The following is a 27739-nucleotide window of genomic DNA, read 5'->3' as shown; positions in this document are numbered from 1 at the left end:
AAAGTAAAAAGAATCACTTTTTCTCTTGAGCACTGCCTTAGTGCATTATGTGTTGCTAGGATTTTTTTTTTTTAAAAAAAGTTGTTTTATACTAGATTAGTAGTGTCAGAGCATGACTATTAGGACTGTTCAATATTTAAAAACATAGATTCCTTTTTTTTTTTTTTTTTCTTTTGAGAGCTGGGAATGGTGGATGTAAGAACCCTGGGCTGTGTTCTGTCCCTGTGCTCCTCCTTCCTTGCACGCCAAGGCAATGATATCCTTTTTCCTCCATGCTGTTTTGTGTGTAGTCACTGAAGAGAGAGACGAAGCACACCTTTTTGTTCTACACCTGGCTGGTGGTTAGCCATTCCTAAGAAGGGGAGAGGAAAGAGTGTGACTTGGAATAATTACTGAGTAAAGCAAATTGTAGTGTTTAGGGTGCAGTGGCTACAAACTGAGCTCCTCTCTCTGACAAAAATGCTTGGTGTTAAACACCTCAGAGCTCAGGGGCTGCGGTGTTCTTTAGTTTTCTGGTGAGATTCAAATTTCAGGGTTTTTTTAAATTAAAAAATTTGCAAGTAGTTGAGACGTGTGTGTTTGAAAAGCCCAACTTTTATTCCCACCACGCTACTTTTTAAGGTACTGAACTCAGAGCTTTTTCTAGAATTACAGTATTTGTTCTGACACACGTTATCTAACGCTAGAGAGTTGGGTTTTTTTGGTGGTTTTTTTTTTTTTTTTTTTTTTAATAAATGTCACAGGACATAGCCCACGTTCCTGCCGCAGCCGCCGGGCGGGTCCGGGTCCTCCCGCCGCCGGGGGCGCCCTTGGGCGCGGGCGGAGGGGTCGGGCCCACGCAGCGGCGGGACGGGAGGAGCCGCAGGGCCCGCAGGGAGCGGCTGAGGCGGCGGCTCCTCCTCTCCAGCCATGGGTGAGCTGCGGCTGCGGCGCCCGGGGAGCGGGATCGGGCTGGGGGCGGGGGGGGCGCGCCGGGGCCAGTGGAGGGGGAACAAGGGGCCGGCGGCGGCTGCCGCCGCCCCTCAGTCGCTCCGGGAAACGGCTGCGAGCCGCGTTGCGGTGGCGCCCGCACAGGCAGAAAATGTCCGCTGCGGCGGGAGCGGAGCTGGGGACGGCCCGCGGCATCGGGGGGGTGGCAGCGTTGGTGTCGGGGGCGGCCTACCGCGGTCTGTCAGCCGGTGCTGGCAGGTCTCCCTCCCTCGCTCCCTCCGTGTCGCTGGGAGGTACGGCCGGCGCTTATGGGAACCAGACGGCGTGCCGGGAGACCGTGCTTTGGGAAGGCTGAGGGGTTTATGCTGGCGGGCATGCTTTAGTGGTGGGAAAGACTTCTTCTCTGCTAGCTGTCAGGTGACACAGGGAGACTTTGTGCAGCCTGGAGCCATAGCGACTGCGTGCTTGGGGTTTTGTATATTTTTGCACAGATACTGTTTGCAGTAAGGGTTTGGCTGCTCATCCAGACTGGGAGAGGAATATTGCCTCTTGGGCCAAGCCTGGCTAGTCAGACTCTGGTGAGGCTGGTGACACCAGTGCCACCTGCCAATAGTCCCTTCTGGGGCTGCTGCTCTGGGGTGAGAGGAGCCCTTCAGAGCCCTTCGTAGCTCATTTTGCTCCATCTATCTACAATCTACCCCATGCAATCCCTGAGCAGCAGTTATTAGAAAATGTGCCACATGAAATCCTAAACCTTCATTTTCTTAAGAAGCAGATGAAGAATAATAGCTGTGTGTAGGTAAACCACACATTTCTGCCTCAGAACGAATGACAATTAAAAGGACAGTAGATGTGGAAATCTGTCTGTGGGGAGGATCAGCTCCAGAAGTCAAAATAAGGTCACCTGAAAAAGGAATTTGTAAGATGCCTTTGGGGAAATAGACTGAATGCATAGCGAGGGAGAGCTATGCACCTGAAGTCTGAATCAAACACGGCTTTTCCTACAATAACACTCACATTTAGCACAAGTACCTAACAAAAAAAGAAGGAAGTCTGACATAAGCTTTACCAACAGAAATGCTCCTGTTGTTGCAAGTCTCCATCTGTTCCGGACAGGGGACTGATGCTGCTCTTGGTAGGGTTGGTTCAGTCCCCGGCAGCTGGGCGGGCAGGAAGTCAAGAGACAAACTAACTGGGTAAATTTTTGCCAGAGCACTGTTGCTAATTGTCTGCTGTGTCTTCTAACATCTTTTAGTGTTTTCTGTTAAAGTACTGGTAAATCGAGAGACTATAAAAGTAGTTTTTAAGGTTATCTTGGGTACGTCATCTCAGTAATTATTTTTTTTTTCTAGAAAACTAAGACAGGTTGTATGGTAATATGGTAATTTGATACTTGACAGGCAGTTAGGAATACAAAACGTTAGAAACTAATTTTCTACGTTTCTAATACCTAAATACCTAAAGCTGTGGTATGCAAGAAACGAGACAAATCATTTTATTGCTGTTTGAGGAACCGAGAAAGTGTCCACCTGTTAAAATGATTTGGTTTTGTTGGTTTGGGTTTTAATGTGTACAGTTCTCTATGCTTTCTGATGTGCAAAGAGATAAGGTCATATACTAATACTCAAATTAGCAGAGGGAGAGGCTCACATATTTTCTCAGACACAAATCTATGTAGATATTTTGACATTTGTGTCTCAGTGTCTTAAAAAAGATGATCCGTGTTCTTTATTTGTTTGGTTTTTACTTCATTTGTTAGATTTAGTTACAAATAGGAGAAAACAGTACATCATCAACTTTTTTTGCTTCTTTCTAAGTTACTTTGATCATGGTGGATAAACAGAGGGTTGTTTTTTTTCTCTTCCGGTTTGGCAAAAATAGAGGGTGGCCTGAATGTTTGAAATGCTTCATTACAGATGAAAATAAACTAAGAATCTCCTGAACACTCTCATTTCAGTAGCTCAAGCTTCAAGAGGAGGAACCTTGTCCTTTCTGTCAGAGCAGAATGATTTTTAAAAGCTGTGGGATTTGTACTGACTAGATTTAATCCTCAAATGTGAATTTCGTAGTATACATTTTATAAAGCTTATCAAAAGCTTTTTTAAGTTAAACCAAAACCTTTAGTTCTTAAACTTTCTTGTTTAGAAAGTATTTTGTAGCTATATGAAAACTGACATTTCAGCATGCAATGTGTAATATTTTCCTGAAACTGCTCCAGGTTTATTGGCTGAAACTATGTACAACCTAAGAAGCAAAGTGCATGTTCATGTCACTGTGAAATTAGGTCTACAGCAGAAAGCATTTTATAATATAAGGAAGTACGATGTCTGTTTCTGTAGGTAGACTATAATACACCAAATAGATACTTACATCAATAGGAATACTGCTTTGATATCATGGTAAGGGCACTCGTTGTTATGCAGCAGAGCTTTTGAACACAGCCTGCGTTAATTTGTAGTTACTGACTGCTTCCGAGAGGTATCGGGACAACACAGTACCTGAGAACTGACATTTCTGGCCTTGTTTTTTCATTCACCTATTAAAACAGTGTAAGATCTGTAAGGGTGTTTGTTGTAGTGGATGCTTTTCTATAACACGGTGGCTTTTAGCACTTACTAATTATTCCTTTGAGTTTATCTAGAATAAGTTTTTCTTTGAACAGGGTGGCCATGAAGCATTTTATTCTTTTGTGTCTCTTCTAAAACTTGAACCATAACTATTTTTTTTTCCTTTTCTTTATTGTCTTAGCTGTTAAGGACCCTACAGCCGTAGAAAGAGCAAATTTACTGAACATGGCTAAATTGAGTATCAAAGGACTCATTGAATCAGCTTTGAGCTTTGGCCGCACTCTGGATTCTGACTACCCACCTTTGCAGCAGTTCTTTGTTGTCATGGAGCACTGCCTGAAGCATGGCCTTAAAGGTGTGGTAATTGCTGTAGCTGCATATTTCTCATCCCAAACATGCCAATTTTCTTCCTTTCTTTCTTGAATGAAATAAAATCAAAGTGTATTGTTTTTATATGAAGTGAATGAAATATGTAAATTGTCACCTTTTATAATTAATAGTGTCATTGTTAATACTTAACAACGTATATTTTCACATTTACCCACTTTCGATACCATTTCTTGTAAGTGGTCCAGGGATTACCACAACTGCATGTACGTACGTAGCTTATATTTTTAGCTAGTCATCCTTTCTATATTATTTTGTTCTAGCACAGCAATTTTATGTTCACAGCAAAGTAATTCGGAAGATGGCTTTGTATACTGGTGAGCTGAGCAGTGTGCCTTATCTGTTATCTGGAAGTCTAGGCTCAGCAATTAACCCTTTCATCACACCAGCTATTTTGAAGGAAGCTACTCCAGTAACTTAAATTAATTCAGTTACTTAATTTTTCTTTTCATAGTAAGAAAATCCTTTCTAAGTTACAATAAAACCATCTGGGGTCCTCTGGAACTTGTGGAGAAATTATATCCAGAAGCTGAGGAAATAGCAGCAAGTGTCAGAGATTTGCCTGGCCTTAAGTAAGTAGTCTTGGGAAAATACAGCAAGAAAATAAAGGGCCTGATTGAGAATCTACAGATGCCTCCTGATGTCAGTTGGCATTAATCAGCCTTTGGACAGCTAGTACATGATATTGGGGGAGAGCACAGGTGAACCTTGCTAGCTTTTCATGTTCTGCACAAAACATATTAAAAATAGTATTTTTATGTTGTTTTCTGATGTTCCTGGGGGGAGTTTTCTGGATGGTGGACAAAAATGGTGCAAAAAGGAACAGGTTGTATATCAAATAGTCTGCAGCCTAGAACTGCAGCAAATGCATGAGTCTAGTCAGCAAAGGCTGTGTTAAAACAAAAGGGAACATACTGAAAAGTATTAGGCAGCTTTTCAAATTCTTGTGTGTAGGATCCTTCTCAAATGTAAATTGATGCCATGAACTATAATCTTCTCCCATTCCTCTGCACTCTGCTTTTGTATTTAGCTTTATAATTGACTGTACATTAAATTCCAAAATGGTTTGGTTACGTTGTGATTTGTATATGGCAGCATAAGGGTTATAATTTATAGCTTGAGACCTTATCTAAAGCACATAGGTATGTAAATTATTATTTAGGCTTGTATAAGGCTAGATGAAATAATACCCTTTGCCACGTGTGTTACACTCTTCCTATCCTGACAGGGTATGTGGGTTTTGGATTTATTTTTTTTAATTTACATGCTAAGTATGCTAGCACTAGAAGAGGAGGATCTAAAGGCCCAGGTGTAACTTGTCTGATATAAGTTTGCCAGTTACATACATTTGCATCTTTTTTTAATTGTCTTTCTAAGATACCACTGAATTTGTAAACAAGTACGTGTTAAAGCTAGAATTTGGTACGTGTTGTGTAGACCCAGAGAATAGGATTGGGAAGGCAAGCTTGTGTGATGAGTTGTAATGAACATTACAACTTGGTTACTTTTCTCACAATTCCTCTGGAGACTTTATAAGCAAGTTGCAGAAAGGAGTCTGAATTGTTGCAGATGTTTTACTTCAGCTAGAAACAGGACTTCAAGATTATCTTTACAGGCACTGTCAGGTTAAGAAGAAGGTACTTACAGGAAAACAGCACCACTCTTAGAAATTCTTTCCCTGCTGCTAGCCATCTACCGTGTGAGAACAAAGCACGTTGAATACAACAGTGTGTAGGAAGTTGCATGTTTTCACTCTCTGAGCAAAACAGTTAATTTTACTGTCAGGCTCTCGTGCTTTCTCTCTTCCTGGCCTTTCCAGGGTCTGCTCCCATGCCCAGCTGAGTTGATGAAAATTTTTCTGATATTACCCCAAAGCTTGGAGTCAAAGCCTAGACATTATGGCTTCCCAGACTGCTTTGCTCAACTAATAGTTTAAAATACCCTTTCAGAAATACCAATTGCTTTATCAATAGACTGAGAAGATGTTTAAGATAGTGAATTAATTGATATATTGTTGATTTGGGACTGTTTGTCTTCATGCCGTTTTTTTTCAGAACACCACTGGGCCGTGCCCGGGCCTGGTTACGGTTAGCACTAATGCAGAAGAAAATGGCTGACTATCTTCGCTGTTTAATCATTCAGAGAGATCTTCTCAGGTAAACAATTAAGTAGATTTTGTTTATAATTTATTTTTAGAGGTTTAGTCTCCTGAAAAAAAATACTATTATTTTCTGATTGCTGCTTTTTAATGTACCCTTAGTGTAGCAAGGTGTAGCTTCTGGCCTGTGGGCTGACTTCTTCCACTCCTCAGGGTAGAGGGACCAAAGCCCATTGCCTCCCCGTCGTGTACGTGGGCCTTCTGCAATGTCCCTGGCTTTTCTTTCATAGATGGGGGCAATGGGGAATGGCTCCCGCTGCATTGCTCCGCCGTGCAGAATATGGACTAGAAACCTCTGGAGAGGAGATGAATTCACCCCTACCATGTGCATGGTTTCCTACTGAGCTACCATTGCACAGAGGAAGATTGCCTTGAACTTAACTTTCCTTTCACCGTTTTAAAGCTGGCATTGTTCTCTTCTAGTATAACTTCTTTCTGTTGGGATAGTCAAAGCACAAAGGGAAGAAATCTTGACATCTTAATTTCAGTTGTATAACCTGTACGTATTTTTAAGACTTCTTGTATGCCTTGATAATGCTGGTATGCCAGGGTGACATCGGTGTTCAACTGCTATGGACTTTTCCATTGAAAGCACAGTTTGGTTCATAGGGTCTAAAACTTTTAAACATTTAAAAAAATGCAAGGAGGAGGAAGTAAACGTTGGTATTTTGCTGTTTAGTGGAGTGTTTTTTCTTTTTAAAAACCATTTTAGCATTTCAGGCCTTTCTGTTTCTCTTACCCATTTTATCTCTTACTTGGCTTTGTTAATTTCAAGCATGTGTTCATTAAAGTCCTGACCTTTTTTTGCACAAGGTAAATTTTTTACCGTTCTTCTTTTGCATTCTTTAGTGTTGCTTAACAACGTAAGATTTGTCTGACTCAAGCGTGGCCAAACATCCATCTGCTGCAAAATATCCTATTCAAAAGTGGCTAATAGCAAGTGTATAGGGAAGAGCCTTTTTTGGGCTTTTTTTGTGTTTGGTTTTTTTTTTAAGGGCAAAATAAGTCTTGCCCCCCAGATTTCCCAGCCCTTCAGCAGCTTGTGGCTCAGATTTCTGGAGCCAAAGGTAGTATCTTTGTTTTTAATAGCCTCTGAGATAAACTATGTACTTTCAATTTTTAAATATTTATGAGGTGAAAGTATGGGCAGACCCAGTTCATCTTTAACGATATTGGAGTAAGGCTAAAATAAAAGAAACAATTCAGATTTAGAAGTCATTTATTATTAATATATTGGATGTAAATATACTGAATATACCACTAAGATGCAATTTTCTTCTTTAACAGTGAATTTTATGAGTACCATGCACTAATGATGGAGGAAGAAGGAGCGGTTATTGTTGGGTTATTAGTTGGGTTAAACGTGATAGATGCTAACCTGTGTGTGAAGGGAGAAGACTTAGATTCACAAGTAAGTCAGTACAGGTAAAGTAATGTACATGCAATCCATCAGATTTTTAGCTACAGTGAATTTTGTTACCGTGGAGTTGTGACTTGTTAGAGGTCTTACTAGAGACTCTTGGGCATGATCCAGCTCCTGGATCAGTGGGGGCTGTTGCATTAACCTCAGCATCAGTTGGGTCAGAGCTTTAGATGCTGCTAATTGTCAGAATGCAGCAGTAAAGTTTCATGCTTTGTCATCAAATGGATGCAATAGTAGCAGTGCAGAGTTCTTTCCATCTTAATTGCGTAACTCATCCTTTTCTTTTGCGGGAGAAGTATAGTTCCATGATCGGTTTATCCCGTTGGGTTCATTTATTGTTGTTCTGGAACATAATAGGAATGTTTCAAGGACCTGAAACAAAAATTTGCTTCGCATAGCGTAATAGAAGACCTTATAAGAGGGTGATTGCTTTTAGACTGCAAAACAAGACTTAGAATTCTTCCTCCTTTGCAAAGTGCTTTGACTTTGAACTCTCATCTTTTCCAAGAAAATCTCGACGGATTCCTTTTAAAGGCAGATGCACAAGTATTTTTAAATAAATGTAGGCTGTGTTCAGTCCTGATTGTTTTTTCCCAGCTTCTTTTTGGAAAAAAATGTAATAGTTTAAGTGAATATTACTGCATTGCAGCATGTATTTGATGAAAAAGCAATTTCTATGGCAAAGAAAAGTTACGGCTAATTGGGTATGTGTGCTGTTGAGGGGTTAACTTGTTCATTCAATTGTTCATTCTAGTTACTATCTAATGTTTTAGGCACTAGTCTTGCATACCAGAGGACATAATACTGAAAGGCCTGTAATTATAGAAAACTTATCAACGTGCTTTTCTTAGTACTGAGAAGTATATGTGTGTATTATAAATTACAAAATCTGTTGCTAGTCACGCTTTTGTTATCTAGGTCACTTGGTGGCTTTGCTATATGAAGGGTCATAAAACTTGATTTGAGAAGGTATTAATGGCTGTTCAGATGAGATTGTAGAGTAATTCTGTTTGGGAAGAGTAGTGTAAATAAGGCACCTTCTCAGAGAAGCCAGAAGCAGCAGGTTGTATTGAGGAGAAAGATAAACTTTCTCAAGGATGATGGAAGTCGCATCTGGGAGCATAGTTTGGGTATGTTAGGGAAATGCTATTCAGTGGTGAAATGTGTGTATGCACACAGGGAGAATTAAAACAAAGTACCTTTTATACAGATAACATTTTACTTTTTTATGGACATAATATTTAGCTTTAAGAAGCAAAATATGTTTTTTAAAAATCTTTTGGAGGAGAGACTTTTTAGAAAATATATGGAAAGAACAACTAGAAGACCATCATAGGAAACTGTCAGGAGGGCATTGTACAAACCAAGGAGATGTTAGGCTTAGCAAAGTACTTGTATTCAAAAACTAAAGGAGGCTCAAGAAGGAAGCAGTAGATCAGAGAAACTGAAATACTTTTGTGAAGAGGCTGTTAGAGACAAAAAATGAGGGGTTTGGTAAAGCAAACGTGGTTAAATACTTATGCTTGAGGTTCATGAATAGAGTTGGAAGCAGAACTCCTGGTAATGTTATTTGTAGTATATATGATTAAATTACAATTGAATACAAAATAAATTAGATTCAGATTTAGAAGGTTATAAAAAATGAATGCAGTTGAGTTGGCACACCTGGGAATCAGCAAGTGTGGAGAGGTAGCATTATTTGGCAAGGAATATTGAAAAGCTAAACATGGGGGAAACATCATTTTGGGAGATGTGCTGTGATAGGAAATCATGTGAAACACTACAGAGAAATTATCACAAGTCTGCTCAATCAATGGTCGAGTTGAGCAGTATCTGATAATTCTCCAAATGAAAGTCTTCCTGTAAGTTCTTGGCTAAGCTCAGTCAGAGGTAAGAAGTTACCTTTTATTTGGGATTTGGTACCTGGCACGTTGTTAATTTTGTTCAAAGGTAACATAATTCTTAACAAATATGTAAGACTACACTTAAAAAAAAAAAAAAAAAAGAATCTTGTGTAAAATGTTATGGTTCAGTTTTTTGGGCTTCTGGCTGAAATTGGACCAATCTTAAAAAAGCTGTTGTAACTGAGGTTTTAGTAATTATGTAGATACAAGACCATGAATATCAAGAGCAGTTACTTGTATGATATGAAACTGTGTACATTTGTTTTCCCCTAGGTTGGGGTGATCGATTTCTCTATGTATTTAAAGAGTGATGATGACATTGGAGGTAAAGAAAGGTATGTCCTCACCAAATACCTCAGATTTTGCATGTTAACAAATGATTTCTTGACTGATGCCCTTTTCTCTGTAGAAATAATTCTTGTTCTCTAAAGATGTTTTCGGGTCTCGTGGTGTTGAGAAAAGTTGTATGCTACATTGTTCTGTATTACTAGTTAGCTGGATGAATATTTGCACTCTGAAGCAAGCCTCGGCAACATCACCTGCTTCCATTACCTGATGGACAGTACTGGAGCATTGCAAGGTGGCAGTGAAAAAGAATCTGCTAACCTTTAAGCCCTCAGCTTGGCACCTAGTCAGTATTTCAAAGAACCAGAATTAGGGCAGAGTAAATAAACATCCTTTTTCTTTTGAGACTTACGTTCTCTTATGTTCTTTGTTCTTATGTTTCATGTAGAGAAATTGTTTGCGGTTAAGGCATTGGAGTTTTTTGTCTCTCATTGATGTCACAACGTGTAAGTTGTTGACTTCATTATTGTGAGATGAAGTTGTTTCCCTTCTTTTTAAAAAGCATTATTGAGATGGAAATTTGTATATGATGAATAGATATGTATATTTTCAGTACATGGTTCACTACATCATTTTGTTAAAGTGGATTTTATTATGTGCTTGCTTTAGAAATGTACAGATTGCTGCAATTTTGGACCAGAAGAATTATGTTGAAGAACTAAACAGACAACTGAAGTAAGTATTACTTTGAAGTATGCATGTTAAGTCCAGGCTTACAGGTAAAACACCTCTAATTCCTTTAGTACCACAGCTTTGGAAGAGAGAACTTCAGAGAAAGGGGTGCAAATTCTTCATGTTTAGACTGGGGATGTAGTGAAGTTGGAAAGGATGCACTCTTCTGGAGAGACTCAGGAAGTCTCGGGTTTCATGCTTTTGTTTTTGACAGCGAGAACCTTTATTCTTCAAAGAAATGAAAAACAGCAAGCCAAAACTGATCAATGTCCTCACAATTCATAACTTTACAGCAATGAAAAGCTTCATCTGGATTTTGACTGCAGTCCATTTAACAGTTTTCAGAAAGTATTGTTGAGTGTTCTGGGTGAATCCACATGTTTTTGTTTCTTTACCTTTCATAGTATTTTAGTTTGTAGCTTTAATGCCTAGGACCAAAACTAAATCGGTGCATTGCTTGCTGGAAACTACTTATAAATAGTAGGTTGTGGTTCCTGTAAAAACAGTTTTCAGGAAAGCAGCCTTTCCCCCTTACTTTGCTGAATGGAGCAAACCTAGTCCACCACTGTGTGTGTTATTGTACGAATAGAGGAACAGTGATTGTAATTCTCTAAGGAGTATTGTACAAAATTAAACAGTGCAAGGAGCTAAAAAAAGAAAAAAAAACCAAACCTGACAAACACACAAAGAAATTCTGTAGAATCTGTAGTGTAGCTGATCTTCTTGTTCCCTTTTTGAAATGTAATTGTATTTTTTTCATTTTTAATGCGAGTAATCTTGATCATTAGTAGTAACTAGATACAGCTACTATTGGGGTAAAGAGATTCTGATTTGAAGTTATGTCAGTTACTGAGCAGAAACCTTCAACAGGACACAATAACTGAGTGTGCCAAATATGAGCAAAGTGAAAGTAAGTTAAGAGGAGAAAAGAACTACAACAATTTAGCTATCATTATTCAGGTGAGCTTCTGTGTATTGAGTATGTTCTTGTACGCTGGTTTATGCATGGAATTACTTGCAAACCAGTGGTTCAGCAGCTCTTCTCTTTTTATTTCAGGTCAGCTGTTTGTTTTCACACATCCTAGAATGCATTAATCTCCTCTACCTTGCCATTCTTAGTGAAATGGTAACTTCTGAGGACACCACAGTAGAAATGCATGGAAAAGTGTTACAGAATAGGTTTTTATTCTGCATGTAAGGTGCAGTCTGAAAAAAATGTGCAGAATTACAGCAGAAATGGGCAATCAGGTAATGGAGAAGGCCTGGATGTAGTTTGATACGATAAAAAAACACAGAGTAATAAAAGGGAATAAAACTCTGATGACACTTCAGTAAATGAAGTCAAGAAGCATCAAGAAAGAGGTAACCTGAGGATAAATCTCAAAAAATGTGGAAAAGCAAATAATGTCATAGAAGAAATGGATTCTGGAGGAAGAGAACCTGGAGAATGGTTTCGTTTTATGGGGGGGGAAACCCCAACAAGATCGTAAACTGTCTTTTAAGGGAACTCATTAAATGTGTGGATACAATATAGTTGTGAGGATAAAGGAAGGGGAGAATACATGTAAATAATACATGTAACGTAACACCCAAACAGGAGTTTGAGTGACAGGGATGACATTGGGAATTGGAAAGAAATACATAAATGTTCAACAAAGGAGACTTATTTTCTTACATTTAGGAAAACCTCAAATAATGGGAGCAGACCTTTTAGCACTTAACCATTAGTCATTTTATGTTGTATTAAAGCTTTTGAACTTGGTTGAATGAGTTTTTATGTAATTTTGAATAATGTTTTTTCTTTTTCAGTAGCACAGTTAGCAGTCTACATGCAAGAGTTGATTCACTAGAGAAATCAAACACTAAACTGATCGAAGAGGTAATTTTTTTTTTTTAGTAATTACTGCCAAACACTATTTTTCTAAATACACTTACATTATTTTAATCTACATAAGTTCTGTATAATATGTTCAGATACCCTTATTTTGGCTTGAAGAAAAGGTGCGGTAGCTGCAGGGATTTGAAGTCAGCTTGCCTAGATAGCCTGCAGCATAAGTAAATGAATTCTGCAGAACATCGCAATCTCCCACTTCAGACAAAACCAGCCAAGAAGCCCTTCTTAATGCTAGCTGTCAGTCTGATTTCGTGCAGATGACTAGTCCATAATGGATGACACCAGTTGCTACAATGAGAAAGTAGTTCAGCAAGCAGTTTTGTTACTGTTCTCAGCTTTAGCCAAAGGATTGTTTCTTGCTTGTTTACCATATATTTATGTACAGTCTCTAGACTTGTTTAGATCTGGTTTTGTATTTATATCCTATATTTTTGGTTATCTTTGATGCTTGACTAGATTCCAATATATTTAGCTTTATTAGAGAAAGCACTTTTTTTTTTTTTAATCTCAGCTGCTTGAGAAACAGTTAATGAAGTGGAAAACTGAAATGGTTGAAGGGATAGCTAGCTCACTCTGGGTATTAATGTACCCAGATAGAGGGAAAATGGGGGTTTTTTAAGTGTTAATTCTCAGAGTATTCTAGTTCCTTCACAAGCCTTCAGCCCAGCTGTTCACCTATTTTGATCACCTGGCTTATAATTCTGACATTAAGCTATATACTGTAGGGCCCAACTATAATGTTTTCTCTTTTGTAAATATATTTCTTTTCATCTGGGAGAGGTGTTCTTATGTAAATTGCTCCGTATGATATATTAAGATGTACAAAAAAGAACAAAACTGGTTATATTTGAATCCAAATGGAAAGAAAAAGATGAGGGTGAGAAAGGGAGTTGGGGGTCTTTAAGTCATAATGAAGCAATGAAAAGAAAGCGTATTCTTTACCAGACGAGAAATAATGAAACATCTTGAATACACATGCTGTTGTGTAATGAAAGTGACTCATTACTAAAACCAGGAGCTTTGTTTTCTTTAAAAAGAATTAAACCTCTGTTTGGTAGACTGTGAGAATAGGGCAGAGAATGTTGTGGTCTTGCATTCATCAGAACATTTTTTCTTTATTTCCACTCACAAAAGTGGTCACTTTTCTTTCTTTCTTGTTTTTTTTTTTCCAGTTAGCGATAGCCAAAAACAATATAATCAAACTTCAGGAGGAAAACCATCAATTAAGGAGTGAAAATACCCTTATTTTAATGAAAACACAGCATCATCTAGAGGTATGTTAGTTTTACTGTATTTAACATAGTAATGTCATGTGATTCATTGTCATTTCAATGTTCTTACATTGCAACTTGAAGTAAGCAGTAGCTGGGCCAAATCTAAAACAACTGTTATTCGGGAAAGGACCACCTATTAGATCTGGGAAGCTTTATAGTGGCATACATGTATCAAAATTATAGGACAGTAGGTTGTTTTATACCCATATGCAAATTTTGTAGCATTTTTCCATTTATTCTTTCTATTTTTCTTCCCTTCTTCCTTTTTCCTTTAAACTGTAAGCTGTATCTAAGAGCATTTAAGGCAATATTATCTGAAAGTCTTGTCAAAGTAGTGCATGTTTTAGTTGGCAAACTGTCTATTCTGACCTTTCTCATTATATGAGACATCATTTGGAGTAATTGTGTGTAAATTGCTGAATTTTTTTTTTAAGCTGCGATTTGTAGCTCTTTATGTAGCTTCCTATTTGTACAGCTCTTTCCCTGTTTGTACTGTGCTTGGAGAGTGTATTTTTAAGCTTTTTTTTTTTTTCCCCACAAGTGTTAAATTTATGCTATTAACTGCTAACATTGTGTTGAAGACAGACAGATTCTGTGTATCTTTGTAGGCAACTAAAGTGGATGTTGAAGCAGAACTTCAGACATACAAACATTCCAGGCAGGGTTTAGACGAAATGTACAATGAAGTGCGTAGACAGCTTCGAGAAGAATCACAGCTTCGACAAGTAAGTTTTCTTTTCTAGAATTACACAGCACTTCTGGAAAAGATTATGCTTGAGAAGAGTCAGTATATAAATATTTCTAGTTTTGCTTTTGCTGAGCTTAGATGCTGCCTTTAATCGACTTTAATTGCCTTTTCTGTAACTGCCTGTAATAAAAAGGGTTTTTTAACGGAGCAATCAATACATCAATATTTCTGTAACAATATTGCTAAAGCATAGTAAAGAAAGTACATTTTCTTTGAGAAATTTTTAGGTAAGTTGTTAGCAATACCATATGCTCAGTATGTATGCTAAATCATTCTTGTGAAATAGAAATCCTTTAGTTCTATTTTTGTAATTAATACTTAAGCAACTCTATGCAACACTGCAAGGTAATTTCTTATAAAGCGAGTTGTCTTCTCCTGAAGTTAAAAAAACCACATCAGTCACTAAGTACATGAGAGTGTAATGTTTATGGAGTGCATAATTTGCAAAGTTAAAGAGGGGCAGAATTTCTGCAGTGGTGAAATAGGTGGTGCTGCAGCTCTCTTAGAGTTAGTGTCTTTTTCAAAGCAGAGATAAAATGTTGCGTAATTATTTAAATATTCTGTTTTGCATTGTGTTTGTGTTTTATAGGATATGGAGAATGAGCTAGTGGTTCAAGTTAGTATGAAACATGAGATAGAACTTGCCATGAAGTTGCTGGAGAAGGACATCCATGAGAAGCAGGATACCCTCATAGGCCTTCGACAGCAGCTTGATGAAGTTAAAGCAATTAACATGGAAATGTACCAAAAGCTGCAGGTAAACGAACAATCTGCTGTTAAACGGATGAAATGACTTTGATCGGAGTGAGAGAGATGCATTTCCATTTTGTTCAGATAAATACTGCTGTTCCCTTAATTCTTCGTTTCTTTCCACTTCTTAGGTCATTTTGGAACATTACTGATGCAAGCATGATTTCACACAGAGAAGTTCCTAAGGCAGTCACTTAATATTAGCTGGTTTATAGAAGAAAAGAGCATGAGAATAAGATCATGGCGTAATAACATGCCATGTGGAATAGAGAGAGTGATAGTATATCCAGTGATAATGACACTTTTGGCCTGCGTTGTATAAAAAAACAAGAGAATGTAGGCAGGTGGTCAGGAGGTAGAGAGGAGATCTGAACTTTCAATGTAAGGCGAGGTAGTTGGAAAACAGGGTTGTGTTAAATGGAAAAGGCTAATTACAGGTTGGGGGTGTTTTTAAGCTGTCAACAAATGAAAATCTGTAACAATGCAATGCTTCCTTGGGAGAGTGTGGATCTCAGAGACCCAACATGCAGTTAACAAATGAGCAAACACCAGGGAAGTTTAGCAGTGAATTATTTATGGAGAACATACATTTGATTTATGGAATAAATTGTCAAAACCAGCACAAGAAACCAGTCAAATCTGTGGTGGGACGAGGGGAAAAAGATAGGATGCTGCAGAGAGATAATTGAGATGATGGACAAAGGATGCTACTTTTCCACCTGCAACTGTGAGGAAACTGGATCAGAGGACAAGAAATATAAATAGAGCTGGAAAGAAAAATAAGAAGAGAATGTTCTTCAGTGTGTTAGGATCTGTAGGGTTTTGTTTTTTCTTTTAAAGGTGTACTTCTTGGGACTGTGGGTAACACTGATTTCACTTAATGACATTCCGACCCACTTCCTGGGCAGAGTAAAACAGTTTAATCATGCCCAATCTGTACTCGTTAGGGACCAGTTGATAGTGTTGATCTGTATAGCAAGGATAATGCTCTACCTTTTATTTAGATCCTTAAGCTGCGGTTGGAACAGCTCTGCAAGCAATCAAAATTGTGAAATATGTTAGTAAAATTCTTAAAAGATTTTTAGGCCCATATGGTAGTTTGATAAGAGTTGGAGAACCTTTGTGATTTCCATCATAGTTCTTTATTGGTAAGGTTCTGACAGGCTACTTAAAGATGATCAGTGATTTTAAGTTGACTTGCAAAATGATTAACTAAGAAAGGAAACCAGAATGAAAAATGTGTACTTACTATATAGCATCTACACTTGCAAAGTACAAAACTACAAATTTGCTAGGCAGAAAATTTTAAGTACTGTCAACTACATTTTTTTAGATGGGAATGTTTAAAAAGAATCAAAACATGAAGCCATTTTAATATTTCTCCCTTCAGATACTGAAGAAAAAACCCCAGGAGGTAACAGTATAATATACTACTACAATTTTAACCCTTTTTTATAACACAGGTTTCTGAGGATGCTATGAAAGAAAAGAATGAAATAATTGGTCGATTAGAGGATAAGACCAATCAAATTAATGCAACTATGAAACAACTAGAACAAAGGTACAGGCCTATCTTTGTTTTTCTTCACTCATGTGTCCATTCCCTTACATTTTACTGCATTCCTACACAGTTACCACTGAAATGTCACTTTTAATGAGAAAATTTAAAAAGAACCTTTCTGAAACTTTAACTAGTGCTTTATGGTTTGATTATTTTTTTTCTTTTTAACAAGTACACTTATTTTAAATAAAAAATCTTTCAGTTTTCTTCCTCTGCCATCTTCTGGTCCTAGGTTTTTCTGCTGATATCAAAAGTTGTTCGTTCAGCTGTTTCCAAATTCTGATTCATTATTACCTCTTTTTTTTTTCCCCACCTGAATGAAATGCAATAGAAACCAAAGCATTAATCTTGCTTATACTTAAGCATGTGCTTAATATAAACATTTAATGCCTTCATGGATCACTGCTGTATTTGCTGAAGCTATTAAAATTGTCCTTTGCTTTGGAAGTACCATTATTTTCAATGACATAATGAGTTTTTACACTGAAAGGTTGAAAAGTGAAAGACTAAAATTCCAGTACGTGAATTTACATTATGGTTAGACTGCATGTATTACATGACATTAAAATGTGATTCATATGTTTTAATTTAGTGCCCTGTATGCAACATTGATCTTTTTAACTGTAAAATACAACATATCCATAAGCCCTGTCATGTTGGTGTTTGACATGTCCTTTTTTTTCATTTAAATCTGATTATGAAAAACATGGTTATGTATTAAAAAAACAGTGACATGAATATTCTTTTATTGACATCCTTTTTTCCTCTTTTTTCTTTTTCTTTTTGTCCTTTATCCCAATTTTTGTTTTTTACTATTTTGCTGCCTTCATATGTCTTTGATTTTTGTCCACTGCATTCATGAAGTGACAAAGATCTGTTAACTCAAACCAGGACTATTGCAATGTCATTCGTCAAATGTGCCAGCAGTGAAGCTCAGCACCAGTATAAACTTGTCAAAGATATATCATTCTGAAAGCTCCTCCAGATCTGTTGTGTTTAAATAATTACCGATAAAATACACCTTAAGAATTTTAAAGTTACAATTTTAAATATAAAGTGGTATTAGAAATCTTGCACTGTAACTGATCGTAGCTGGGTTCTATTTTGTTTTCTGAAAGAACATGAAAGAACATCATCTCCGATCTCACTTTACCCCCCTTTAAAAAAAAAAAAGTTAAAAAAGTAAACTATTGCACTATTATTAAGCAAATGTAAGCTAGTTTTCTAATGCTATTTAATCACTTCTTAATTGTCAAACAAAGTTTATTTTAAAAGGTTAGCTATCTTTACTTTGACTGTATGTTTTTATGACATTTGTTTCTAATCTAGTGATTTTTCCTATTCTTTATGGTACTAATAGATTTAAAAAGTAGCCCTTCTGACTAGTATTGCCCTTCTCCCCTGCTTATTTCTTTCACTTTTAGGCTGTATTTATCCCAAAAGCATGCTCTCTGTTGGGTTTTTTGGTTGTAACTAGCACTGTTTTCTTAAACAGTGTGACAGGAGTTTGGGTGAAGGGGGGTTGAGTGCTATATCAGAACAACGTACTTAAAAAAAGAGTGTGGTGTCAACATATATGTTCAGTATGTACAGTGGAAGAATTACAGGGGATAAAACAGCTAAAGCACAATTTCTTTTTAGTGATATGACGTGGGGTAAAATATTTTCACGGAGTTAAAATGTCTTGGAGCCTGGACTTGGATGGAGCTCCAGACAGGGAGGGCAGTGTGCTCTAGCAAATTTTGTAGCTGTGACTCCTGCCTAGAGCAGCTGCACTATGATAGCTGCAGTGGAAGTTGTAGTAATAAATAGGATTTACATTCAGGGCCCAGATCCTGAACTTGTCTAACTTGTTTGTCAGCTAAGGCTTTTGCCTGTCTGTGGCTGTGTCTGCACTGTAAACATAACCTGTGGTTTTGCCCAACCCCTTTTCCCTCCCTCCACCATCATTAGGCAGTCTTTACAACTCCTATTTCTGCTTGTTTGCACTGCAGAAATCAGAGAGTTTTAGCTGCTGACTGCCCTTGATGCGCTGTTTGCTCTGAAGTGTGGAGGGGGAGTTAACTGGGAAAAGAACCTTAGAGTCTTTCAGCAGAAAGGGATGTGATTGCAAAAGTGGGGGCAGGACGCAATATTGCAGACAGGCCTTCTACTTCATGATTATGTATTACCTTATTCCTTGGTTTGGAATCAGAGCCTTTAACATGGGCTGGCTACTAAAAAATAAAAATAAATAAATACCTCCCATCCTCAAAGAAAACCCAAACCAGAAACACTGAATAGAACAACAGGTAGACCATAGCAGAAATGGGGGTGTTAACCATCTCATGGTCATCTATGCAAACAAGTATCTGCCTCAGTATCACCTGAATCGCAAATCCCGCTGCAAACTCGGTCCAGCTCAGCACTTGTCTGAATTACAGCGGGGCAGTTAGCCTTGGTGCTAGTCTAGAGGATGGTGCTGTAGCTTGGGTTGGCTAGCTCCCTTTCTGCCTTGGTTGTGGAAACTACACTGCAGTTTCATTTTGTGATTTAGGAGTTTAACTTGCTTTTGGTGTTACTGTCTTGTGTAGCTGCTTCTGCTCAGTGAATTGACCCTGCTTTTTCCCAGTATTCTCCTTTCCGTACGTGTGTTGGTCCTCTGTGCGCTACCATTGCAAACGTGACTGGGAACATTCTTAAAACAACTAGTATAGTTGAATGAGAAAGTACACACTTTATAAGGTAGTTTAATTCCAGTCTTTCTGCACTTGTTCACTGGCGGCTTGTGGAAACTCCTGCTGGTGCAACTTCATCAGTAGAAGCACAAATGTAGACATATTGGCTGACTTAATTTCTTTTTAGCCGATACTAGGAGTTGTGAGTTACTCTGCATTCAGCTAGCTGCTGGGAAGTGAGAAATCAAGCACAGAGAGAGTATCACACATTTCTCCCACCACTTACCTGAGAGGCCCTTGAAACACTTTTGTTAAAACCGATGCAGGAGGTAGGGACATTCAGTGGTATTTTACAGGCTCTTTTACTCTCCTGCCTTTTCATCGAGACAGGTGTAGTCATGATACAGCACAAGTTCCATTTTAGTACCTTTACTTTGGTTACATTACATCCATCTTTTTTTGGACTGAAGAGGTGACCAGGCAGAGCGGAACCACAGTGAACTACTGGATTCCAAGGAAAGTGCTAGCTGAAGCAGAAACAAATCCCTGGAATTCAGAAAGGAAAGATTAAATTAAAAAAACCCACAATCCCTCACTTCTTGATTAATCAGTTTATTTTGTCTATAGTATGGAGCTATTTTAACCAGTGTAAGAATGCATTATTTTTAATACAGATTATTTAAATTCATTTACCAATATGATGTAGTTGAGGTAGTTCTGTAAATGTAGTGGGACCTGTCAGGGTGTGTCTTGCATTAGGCTAATCAAGTGGTTTTTGCTGATTGCGGTGCTCTGTATTCAGCCTTATGCCTGAATTGTTTTGAGCTGCTTTTGCACAACTCATGCTCTGCCCTGTCTTAATGGGTGATTAGTACAAGCCAAGTACTTTTACAGGATTTATCTGGTGGGGGGGGAAAAAAGCTTTCAAAAATAACACATGAACATATGCTAAAGGAAAAAAAAAAAAAAAAAGCATTAAGGTATATGCTTCAATTCTAAAATATGTATCATCATGCTTTGGCATCTGTTATTAATGAGTATAAAATAAAACAGTGATTACTTACAGTGATTATTCTCTTACTGTATGAAAAAACAGGAGCTAGTTCTCTAGGCATTGTATGGATTTCTCGTTTGAGTTTGTGAGTTTCCCCCAAACTTTGTTTTTATTTAGAAATGTTTCTATTTCCCCATTTTTCTTTTATTTGTCTTCTTCACCCTCTACACCCTAGTTCTAGCTTCAGTTTTACCCAAAGTTGATTTGAATTACACCAGATTGCAGCAAGCAGAGAAGGCTCAAATGGAGGCTGAGGCCGAGGACGAGAAACTTAAACAGGAATATGTGAATAAATCTGAAAGTCTGCAGAAAGAATTCTCCCAGAAGGAGAAACAGCTGTAAGTATATCTTTCCTGTTTGGAAAAATACACATCAGTAAACATTCTACATTGCAATATGTCCTGTGTCTTAATGCAGGCTGGTTGGTGGTAAATGGTTTTGAACAGAATGTAAGTACTACAGATCTTCATGTTAGGTACTGGCAAGGTGGAAGAAAATACGCCATTCCAACAAAGTCAAACTACTTTTAGGTGTCTCTGAAATGGTGTGCAGCTTGAAAGGAGGGGGAAGAACAGCATTATTTTTTGTCTAAAAGTGCCAGCTTAATTCATGAGGAAATTATCGTAAGTGGGGGAAAATATGTAGTGTAGTAGCAGTAGTAATACACACTTTCAACAACACCCACAAGTATGTAGTAGTATAAACTTAAATGGCATAAAAGTAGTTTAATTGATCAGGCTTATGAATAAGGTAGAAGTGGTTTAACTTACCGCTGTGCAGAAAATAAAAAATAAAAATCCACTGGAATCATAAATATTAAAAAGTAATATAAAAGCCAGCCCTCTAGCCTTTCCCTTGCTAAATCCTTCAGTACTGATTTAAATAAATATGCAATTTAAAAAGCTCCCTGTAAGGGCAGGTAATTTCCCTGTTTGGAAAGATAACAAGCAAATTATTTAAGACAGTGCAAATCTGTGGCATAACAAGGATTGGGGCTTAAAAATTAGTGATTTCCAATCCAATTATTAGCTCACCCTCTCTTACAACTCTGAATGTTAATAAACTTGTTTAACTCTCATGACAAATGTTCACTTTACTACCACAGTCATCTTTGCAGATTTTGGCAAAAGAACAGTTCAGATCCCAGCCTTAGAATTCTGCAATTCTGAAACCTCAAGGTCTTGTTCACTTCTGATCTTTTCCAGCCAGATGCTGAGGTAGTTCCCCAAAATGTAAGTCTTTCCTTTAAAAATGGTTTTGCTTGTACAACAGGAAAGTTAATGTGGATACAGGTTTTCCATCAAAAAAAACCTTGCATGACTACTCTCAGCTTTTTTCCTCTTCTATTGTGTTGGCACAGATTAGATCGAGAAGGTTGAGCAGTGTGCTTCCATCCTTTGATTTCTCTGTAACATTCTAAGCACCAACTCTTCCACGAAACCGAAAGTCAAATTCCAGCTAGAGTGGCTCTTCCATCAGAGTAGCCCTAATTCCTTTAACTGGACTCCAGTTAAACTCATAGAATTTAGGTACTTCTTTACGTGGAACCTCAGCTATGTAGAAAGCTCAATCAAAATAGTAATTTAAAGTCCTTCCTCCTTTATTTTCAATTCTGTTCAAAATGCCATAAGCCTTAGTCTAAAATAGAAGATGCACATCTAAGGGTGTAATATTAGAAAACATTTATGAGCACCAGAGATAGATGCAGTCATTGTCTGCATCACCAATGGCAGTGTGGTTGGTTTTATTTTAGAAACAAGCTATGTAAGGTTAAGGGGGGTTTCCCTTATGCATATTTTAAAACCACTTTAGAATTTTGTGGTTAATCTTCTCTTGCTCATTTATCACAAGGGTCTGCTCTTCAAAATTATGCCGTATTCTCGGTCCTTTAAACACGTTTCTCTTTAAAAGCATTTTCTAAGTGACAGTGTTTTATTTATTATGCCGATGTCTAAAATATATAGATACACTATTTCTGTTCTAGAAAACATGTCAGTTGATAATTTATTATGGTAATAGTATATTGCACCCAGAAATAAACTTTTGTTTTTTAAATATGATACTCTTGTGCACAGTGATTTTTGTTTGTTTTGCATATTCTAGGCTTCAGCTGGAAACAGATTTGAAGATAGAAAAAGAGTGGCGACAAACCTTAGAGGATGATCTTCAAAAGGAAAAAGAAACTGTATCTCATCTGAGAATAGAGACCCAAGAAATAATTAACCTTAAAAAAGTAAATTCTGCAGTAAAACTTGACTAATAATTTAGAAATTGACTGCAAAGTTAATGATGGACTTAGACATGGTATTTTTAAGAATTTCTGCAGGTAGATAAGAGAGATTAATGTATTCTCACAAATAGATTAGGGGAAAAAACCTCGTTTTTTTACTCCCCGTTTAGTCCTCAGATCAGAACTCAGTGCTGTGAATAAGGAAAAATGAAATCCTTGTTTTCCTTTCTCAGTTGTATTGAAGATTCTGTCTTCTCATAGTAGGCCAGAAAGTGGTTCAGCTTCTTTCTGACTTGCTCTCTGTGGCTATACAGTGTTGTTGATCTCTGCAATCAGTCGGTTTTATTTTCTTCCTGGAGAGGCCTGCAGAAGCAAAAAAGCTTCATCTCTTGGGGTCTAAGAGAGTTTAATCCTGAGTTGTTGCTGTTTGAATTGGATTTGGGAATCTTAATGGAGAGTGTGATGGATTGTTCGTTCACTTGGCTTGCTCAGTAACATGAGCTTTGTGAAGTAGGCAAATACAATTTTGAGAATAATTGGAGGGGGGTTTTTATTTGTTTGTTTTGTGTTTTGTTTTAAGGAGTTTCTTAAACTTCAGGAAAAAAACAAGCAACTGAAAAGGATATGTCAAGACCAAGAAGCCGCTCTCCAAGAACTGGCATCCAAGCTGAGCGAGTAATTTCGTTATTCATGATGATGAGTATTGTTGTCATATAAACTTGAATTAAGAAAAATAATAGGATGATGGTCATGTTAATTAGACTGTATACGACAGTATTACCTAGTTGTCAGAAAGAAATGTGTCCAGTTAGGTCAGCTCCGTTTATTCTTATTTTTGGTTGGTGGGCTAGCTGTGAACTCATGGGTAATCGTAGTGCTCTGAACAGAAAATGCTAGTTTAAAAGGGCCTGGGGGCATTAGGGGTTGTTTTGCATTGAAAACAGTTGGCTAGTTCGCATGTTGTGGCATTCCCAAAGAAGAACCCAAGGAGAAGAAAACAGCTCTGGCTCCAGCAGGACAGTCTGTATCTTTTCATGCGGATGCATGTTCATGATTTCCTTTCTTCGAAGGGATGAAGACTCTCTGTACGACAATCATAGGCCACTGTTGCTAAGTCTGTAGAGGATGTAAGGCATTACCTTACCAAAACCCCTTCAGACTACAATGAGCAATAAGCTCTGAGGACAGCTCTCGGCATTGTTACATGTTTTAAAGTTTCATCTAAGTAGTTTTGCTGTGACTAGTGTGGACTTTCATGCCCTATAGAATAACAGTATATATACTGTGACTCAGTTCTGAGTGGGTTGGCACTGGATGGCTGTGGGAAGGCTGGTTTCTCCGTAATGGCACAGTGTGGTCTTGTGCAAGTCCAGAAGTTTTAAATTCTGGTTTTGCACCAGTGCTGTGTGCTAGCTTTAGGTATTTGGTGGTACAAATTTCTCTTAGCCACATAACCCCAAGCAAATTTACACCATTCAAAGCATTCTGAGCTCTTTGGAGAGAGCTTGTCTTTGTATAGTGCTTACTACAGCAGGCATGATAGGGATTGCGTCTCCTGGATGCTACTGTAATATAAAATACTAACTACGTTTCAGAGTACTTTGCTTAGAATTTTTAAGGACCTATAACTTTTAAAGTTGTTAGACCATAACTGACAATATAGAAGTTTGAAATAGCTTTATCTTATTCTTCAGATCAAAGCTGAAAATAGAAGATATAAAAGAAGCAAACAAAGCATTGCAGGTTAGTAGTATTTGGAGGAAAGAGAATTATTATTTTTTTACTGTTCCCTTTCAAATATTTTGTAAGCATGAGAAGACTTCTCTCCAACAGCAGCTATTGAGAAGAGACTCTTTGTATGACTTCCTCCACTGGGAGAGAACCACAGACTCCCTGCAACCTCATGGGAAAACAGTACTCGGTTGCTTTTGGTTTTTCTTGTTTGAGGTACAGCTATACATTTTGACACTTTTCCTGCAATGGTACACCCTTCTATATTTTACAAAGTGTATCTGGTACAGAATATGTGGCCTACTGAGTTCAAATTATGTACTGCTTCTCAGTGATCAGTAAATATTTGATCATCCTAGGAAGTAAGTAAACTTGTAGCACCAAAGCTGATAAAATATGATCTGCAATGACAAGAGGTTTGGAACTTTCTTAGAGAGTTACACAGGGAGCACTTGAGAGCAGAGATTGTGTCTGCACACGTTCCACCACGTGGTATGTCACCTTGCGTGTTATTTCAGTCCAAGTAAAGACAGGTGAAATGGTTTTGTTGAGCAGATTCCTGTTTTTATTCATTGGTTTAGACAGAAGGAAATTAACAGTACTTGACACTGGTGGTTTGTTTTTTTTTTTGCTTCCCTGCATCTTGAGACTGTTCCTATGTGATGGACAGGGAAATAGTTTCAGCTCTGAGACTTCGGATAACTTTCCGCTTTTCCCAGCTCAGCCGTTGACCAGCTTTACTACCTGGAGCACGCTCTCTTTGCACCTATTCCTGCTCTGTCTGGAAGGTTTTGCAGTGTTTCGGAGCAGACGGGTACTGCTTTAGAGTGTCTTTGAGACATTATACTGGTCTCGGGACATTAAGCGATTCAAGCAGTAGATGTACTGCTCTTGATTTGTCCTGTTCCAGAGTTTAACTTCATCAGATACAAATAGTTAAGATCGTTTCTTTTTCTCCAGGGCCAAGTTTGGTTGAAGGACAAAGAGGCTACGCATTGCAAGTTATGTGAAAAGGAATTTTCTCTTTCCAAAAGGAAGGTAAAACTTTAACGAAATTTCTTCCAACTTGTTTACATGTATTTTGAGAAAAACATTAATTATCCTAGAGGTGCAGCATGAAATGTCAACACTCAGATGAACGCATAGTTATTTTTGAGATGTCTTTCCAGTTCTTTGATATGTACAATGCAGCTGGGCCCTAATTTCAGATGAAATGCTGCCTTTTGGAGAAGTGCCACAAAGGAACGTACTTAAAAATTATTCAACCTACTTTGTGGAATCATGGTCTCCGGCGCTTGTCAGCTCTGGCACTGTTACAATTTGACACGTGTAGAAGTCTTTTTATGGCATTTTTAAATGCAATACGCTAAGAAATAAGGAATTTATTGCCATTTTACAGTAAAATATGATGTTAATTTCTGTGCTTTATTAATGTGTGCAGGAATTTTTATTTTACCTTTTTATTTTAAAAATCAGGTACCTGACAGAATCATCCGCTGTCTTGAATATCATTGCTTATATTATATTTTTATATAGCAGAGTATGTTCGCAATCCAAGGATTGAATGAAATCTGCAAAGCATTATATATATACACACACACACATATATATATAAAAAATATATATATACAGTCCTAGACAGAATATCTACCTATGTATCTATGATGCAATCCTAGACAGACCATGGTCTATTGCATCATAGATTGGGATTTAGATGAATTATCTTTTGAAAACTGATTCCGTGCTCAGACCAAAGTGGAAGGAATCCCATTTCAGACTGCTCTGTGTATATTGTTTATTGGTAGCCAATTACCAAATATATTCCCATTGTAAATTATAATTTTCTTTCCTTTCCCCCCTCTTCTCCCCGTTATTTAGCACCATTGTAGAAACTGTGGTGAGATCTTCTGTAATGCCTGTTCTGACAATGAACTGCCTCTGCCTTCTTCACCAAAGCCTGTTCGGGTCTGTGATTCCTGCCATGCAATACTTATACAGAGGTGCTCTTCTAATGTGCCATAACCTTACCAGTTATTCATTGCCTTTTGCTATTTAGCTAATCCTGTAAAAAACAAACAAACAATTAAAGAATGTACAGCAGTATTTCCAGAATTTCAGGTAAGCAGTCTAGAGATGGCAATGTTAGCTTCACAAATGGCTCAGAAGCTCCTTTGGAGGAAGCAGGGCAGCTGATAGAGGAGACTCAGCATTAACACGTATTTGATGAGTATCTTAGTTGTTACGATGACCTTGAAAAAGACTATACACTTACCTGCTTTTACAGGCTAGTCTGCAACAGGTCCAACCTAATTCTGCTGCAGAATGTGCCTGTGATACGCTGTTGTGAAGCAAAACTGTGTGGTAGCTGTTTTAAATTGTATTTTAAAAAAGTGATCCAATTAATGCAGTGGTCCAGTAAGTTATTGCCAAATACCGTATTTGTTTACTTCCCCTCAATTTGTTTTGATACATCCAAGAATATTGTACTGATGACTCTGGTCTTTGTAGTCACAGGTGTAAGGGGAGGTTTTGTCAGGTAACAAGCAGTGCTTCTAGGCACTTGAAGGAAGGTGCATTTTGCTGAATTATTTTTTTAAATTAACTCTTAATTTGACATACCGTTGTTTCCCTGAAGAGAGAGATGTCCCTCACAAGATTTTTGCCTGTCATTGAGCAGATATCTTTGCATTATTTTTATGTAAGTCCTGCTTTCGAGCCTGTACGGGTAGTCACTGTCTAGCTCCAGAAGCAGAGTGAATCTGCCACCAGGACAGACTAGGATTAAATACTGAGGATTACGTCCTTCCTGTGTTGGACCTGAAGGTTCTTCCTTATTTTGCCATAATCTTTCTCAAACTTTTGGAGTTTGATCCTAAACTTCATTTTTTCTTCCAGAGCTCTTTTGAGTACGTCTAGGTCTGACCACTCTTCACACTGACAGGAACTTCTGCTGAAACGCGAATCGTTATTCTTCCTGTAGGCAAAAAAAACCCACATCCTTTGATAAATTGTCCTTGCTTCCACGTCACTGCACTCGAACCAATCTACCCTCTTCCCTTTAGCCACTTGTGCGATGGGGTCCAGCCGTGGAACCTCCACGCTCTGGTCAGCGCTGACGAGCTGTCAGCAGAATTACTGGCCTGGTGGTTCCTTCAGCCGTTGGCCTGGAATATTCTTGCTAATAGTAGAAGGGAGGCTTTGAAACAGGTCTTTTAATTGTTCTTGCACTGTGGTTTAGCTTAGCCTTGTCTTTTAAGGATAGGCATTTAGTTAATATTCTAAAAGCTAATAGAGCTGTTCTTTTTAACACCTCAGTGTAGTTGCTTCTGTAGCTTTTGTAAAGAAAAATGTTTTTAAAATTACCGAATGTAACTTTTTGTAAAATACAAAACAAACACTTGTAAATCTGTATATAGCTTTTGGAAAAAATAAATTTAATTGATCTGCAACTTAA

At 37.8% G+C, this 27739-nt stretch overlaps 1 protein-coding gene across 6 annotated transcripts; it reads left to right on the top strand.

Annotated features, from left to right (window-relative positions):
* The first annotated feature begins 779 nt into the window (after window positions 1-779).
* Window positions 780-27739, top strand: RUFY2 (RUN and FYVE domain containing 2). 6 transcript variants are annotated; one of them, XM_075758891.1, is made up of 18 exons: window positions 780-913; window positions 3679-3852; window positions 4339-4456; window positions 5939-6040; window positions 7330-7453; window positions 9643-9704; window positions 10324-10389; window positions 12199-12265; window positions 13453-13554; window positions 14163-14279; window positions 14892-15059; window positions 16516-16613; window positions 20543-20662; window positions 22428-22557; window positions 23135-23229; window positions 24249-24297; window positions 25246-25323; window positions 26164-27739. In XM_075758891.1, exons 1-18 carry the CDS (start codon window positions 910-912, stop codon window positions 26305-26307), a joined length of 1818 nt encoding a protein of 605 aa, XP_075615006.1. In that variant the 5' UTR covers window positions 780-909; the 3' UTR covers window positions 26308-27739. The 6 variants fall into 6 exon arrangements, 4 of the variants coding, with proteins under 4 accessions (XP_075615006.1, XP_075615005.1, XP_075615008.1 ...); XM_075758890.1 differs by having other exon boundaries at window positions 12196-12265; XM_075758892.1 differs by lacking the exon at window positions 780-913 and adding an exon at window positions 1744-2126 and having other exon boundaries at window positions 12196-12265.

This window comes from Balearica regulorum, chromosome 7, assembly GCF_011004875.1.
Source record: "Balearica regulorum gibbericeps isolate bBalReg1 chromosome 7, bBalReg1.pri, whole genome shotgun sequence".
NCBI lineage: Eukaryota > Metazoa > Chordata > Aves > Gruiformes > Gruidae > Balearica > Balearica regulorum.
This window is presented reverse-complemented; position numbering and strand designations above follow the sequence as displayed.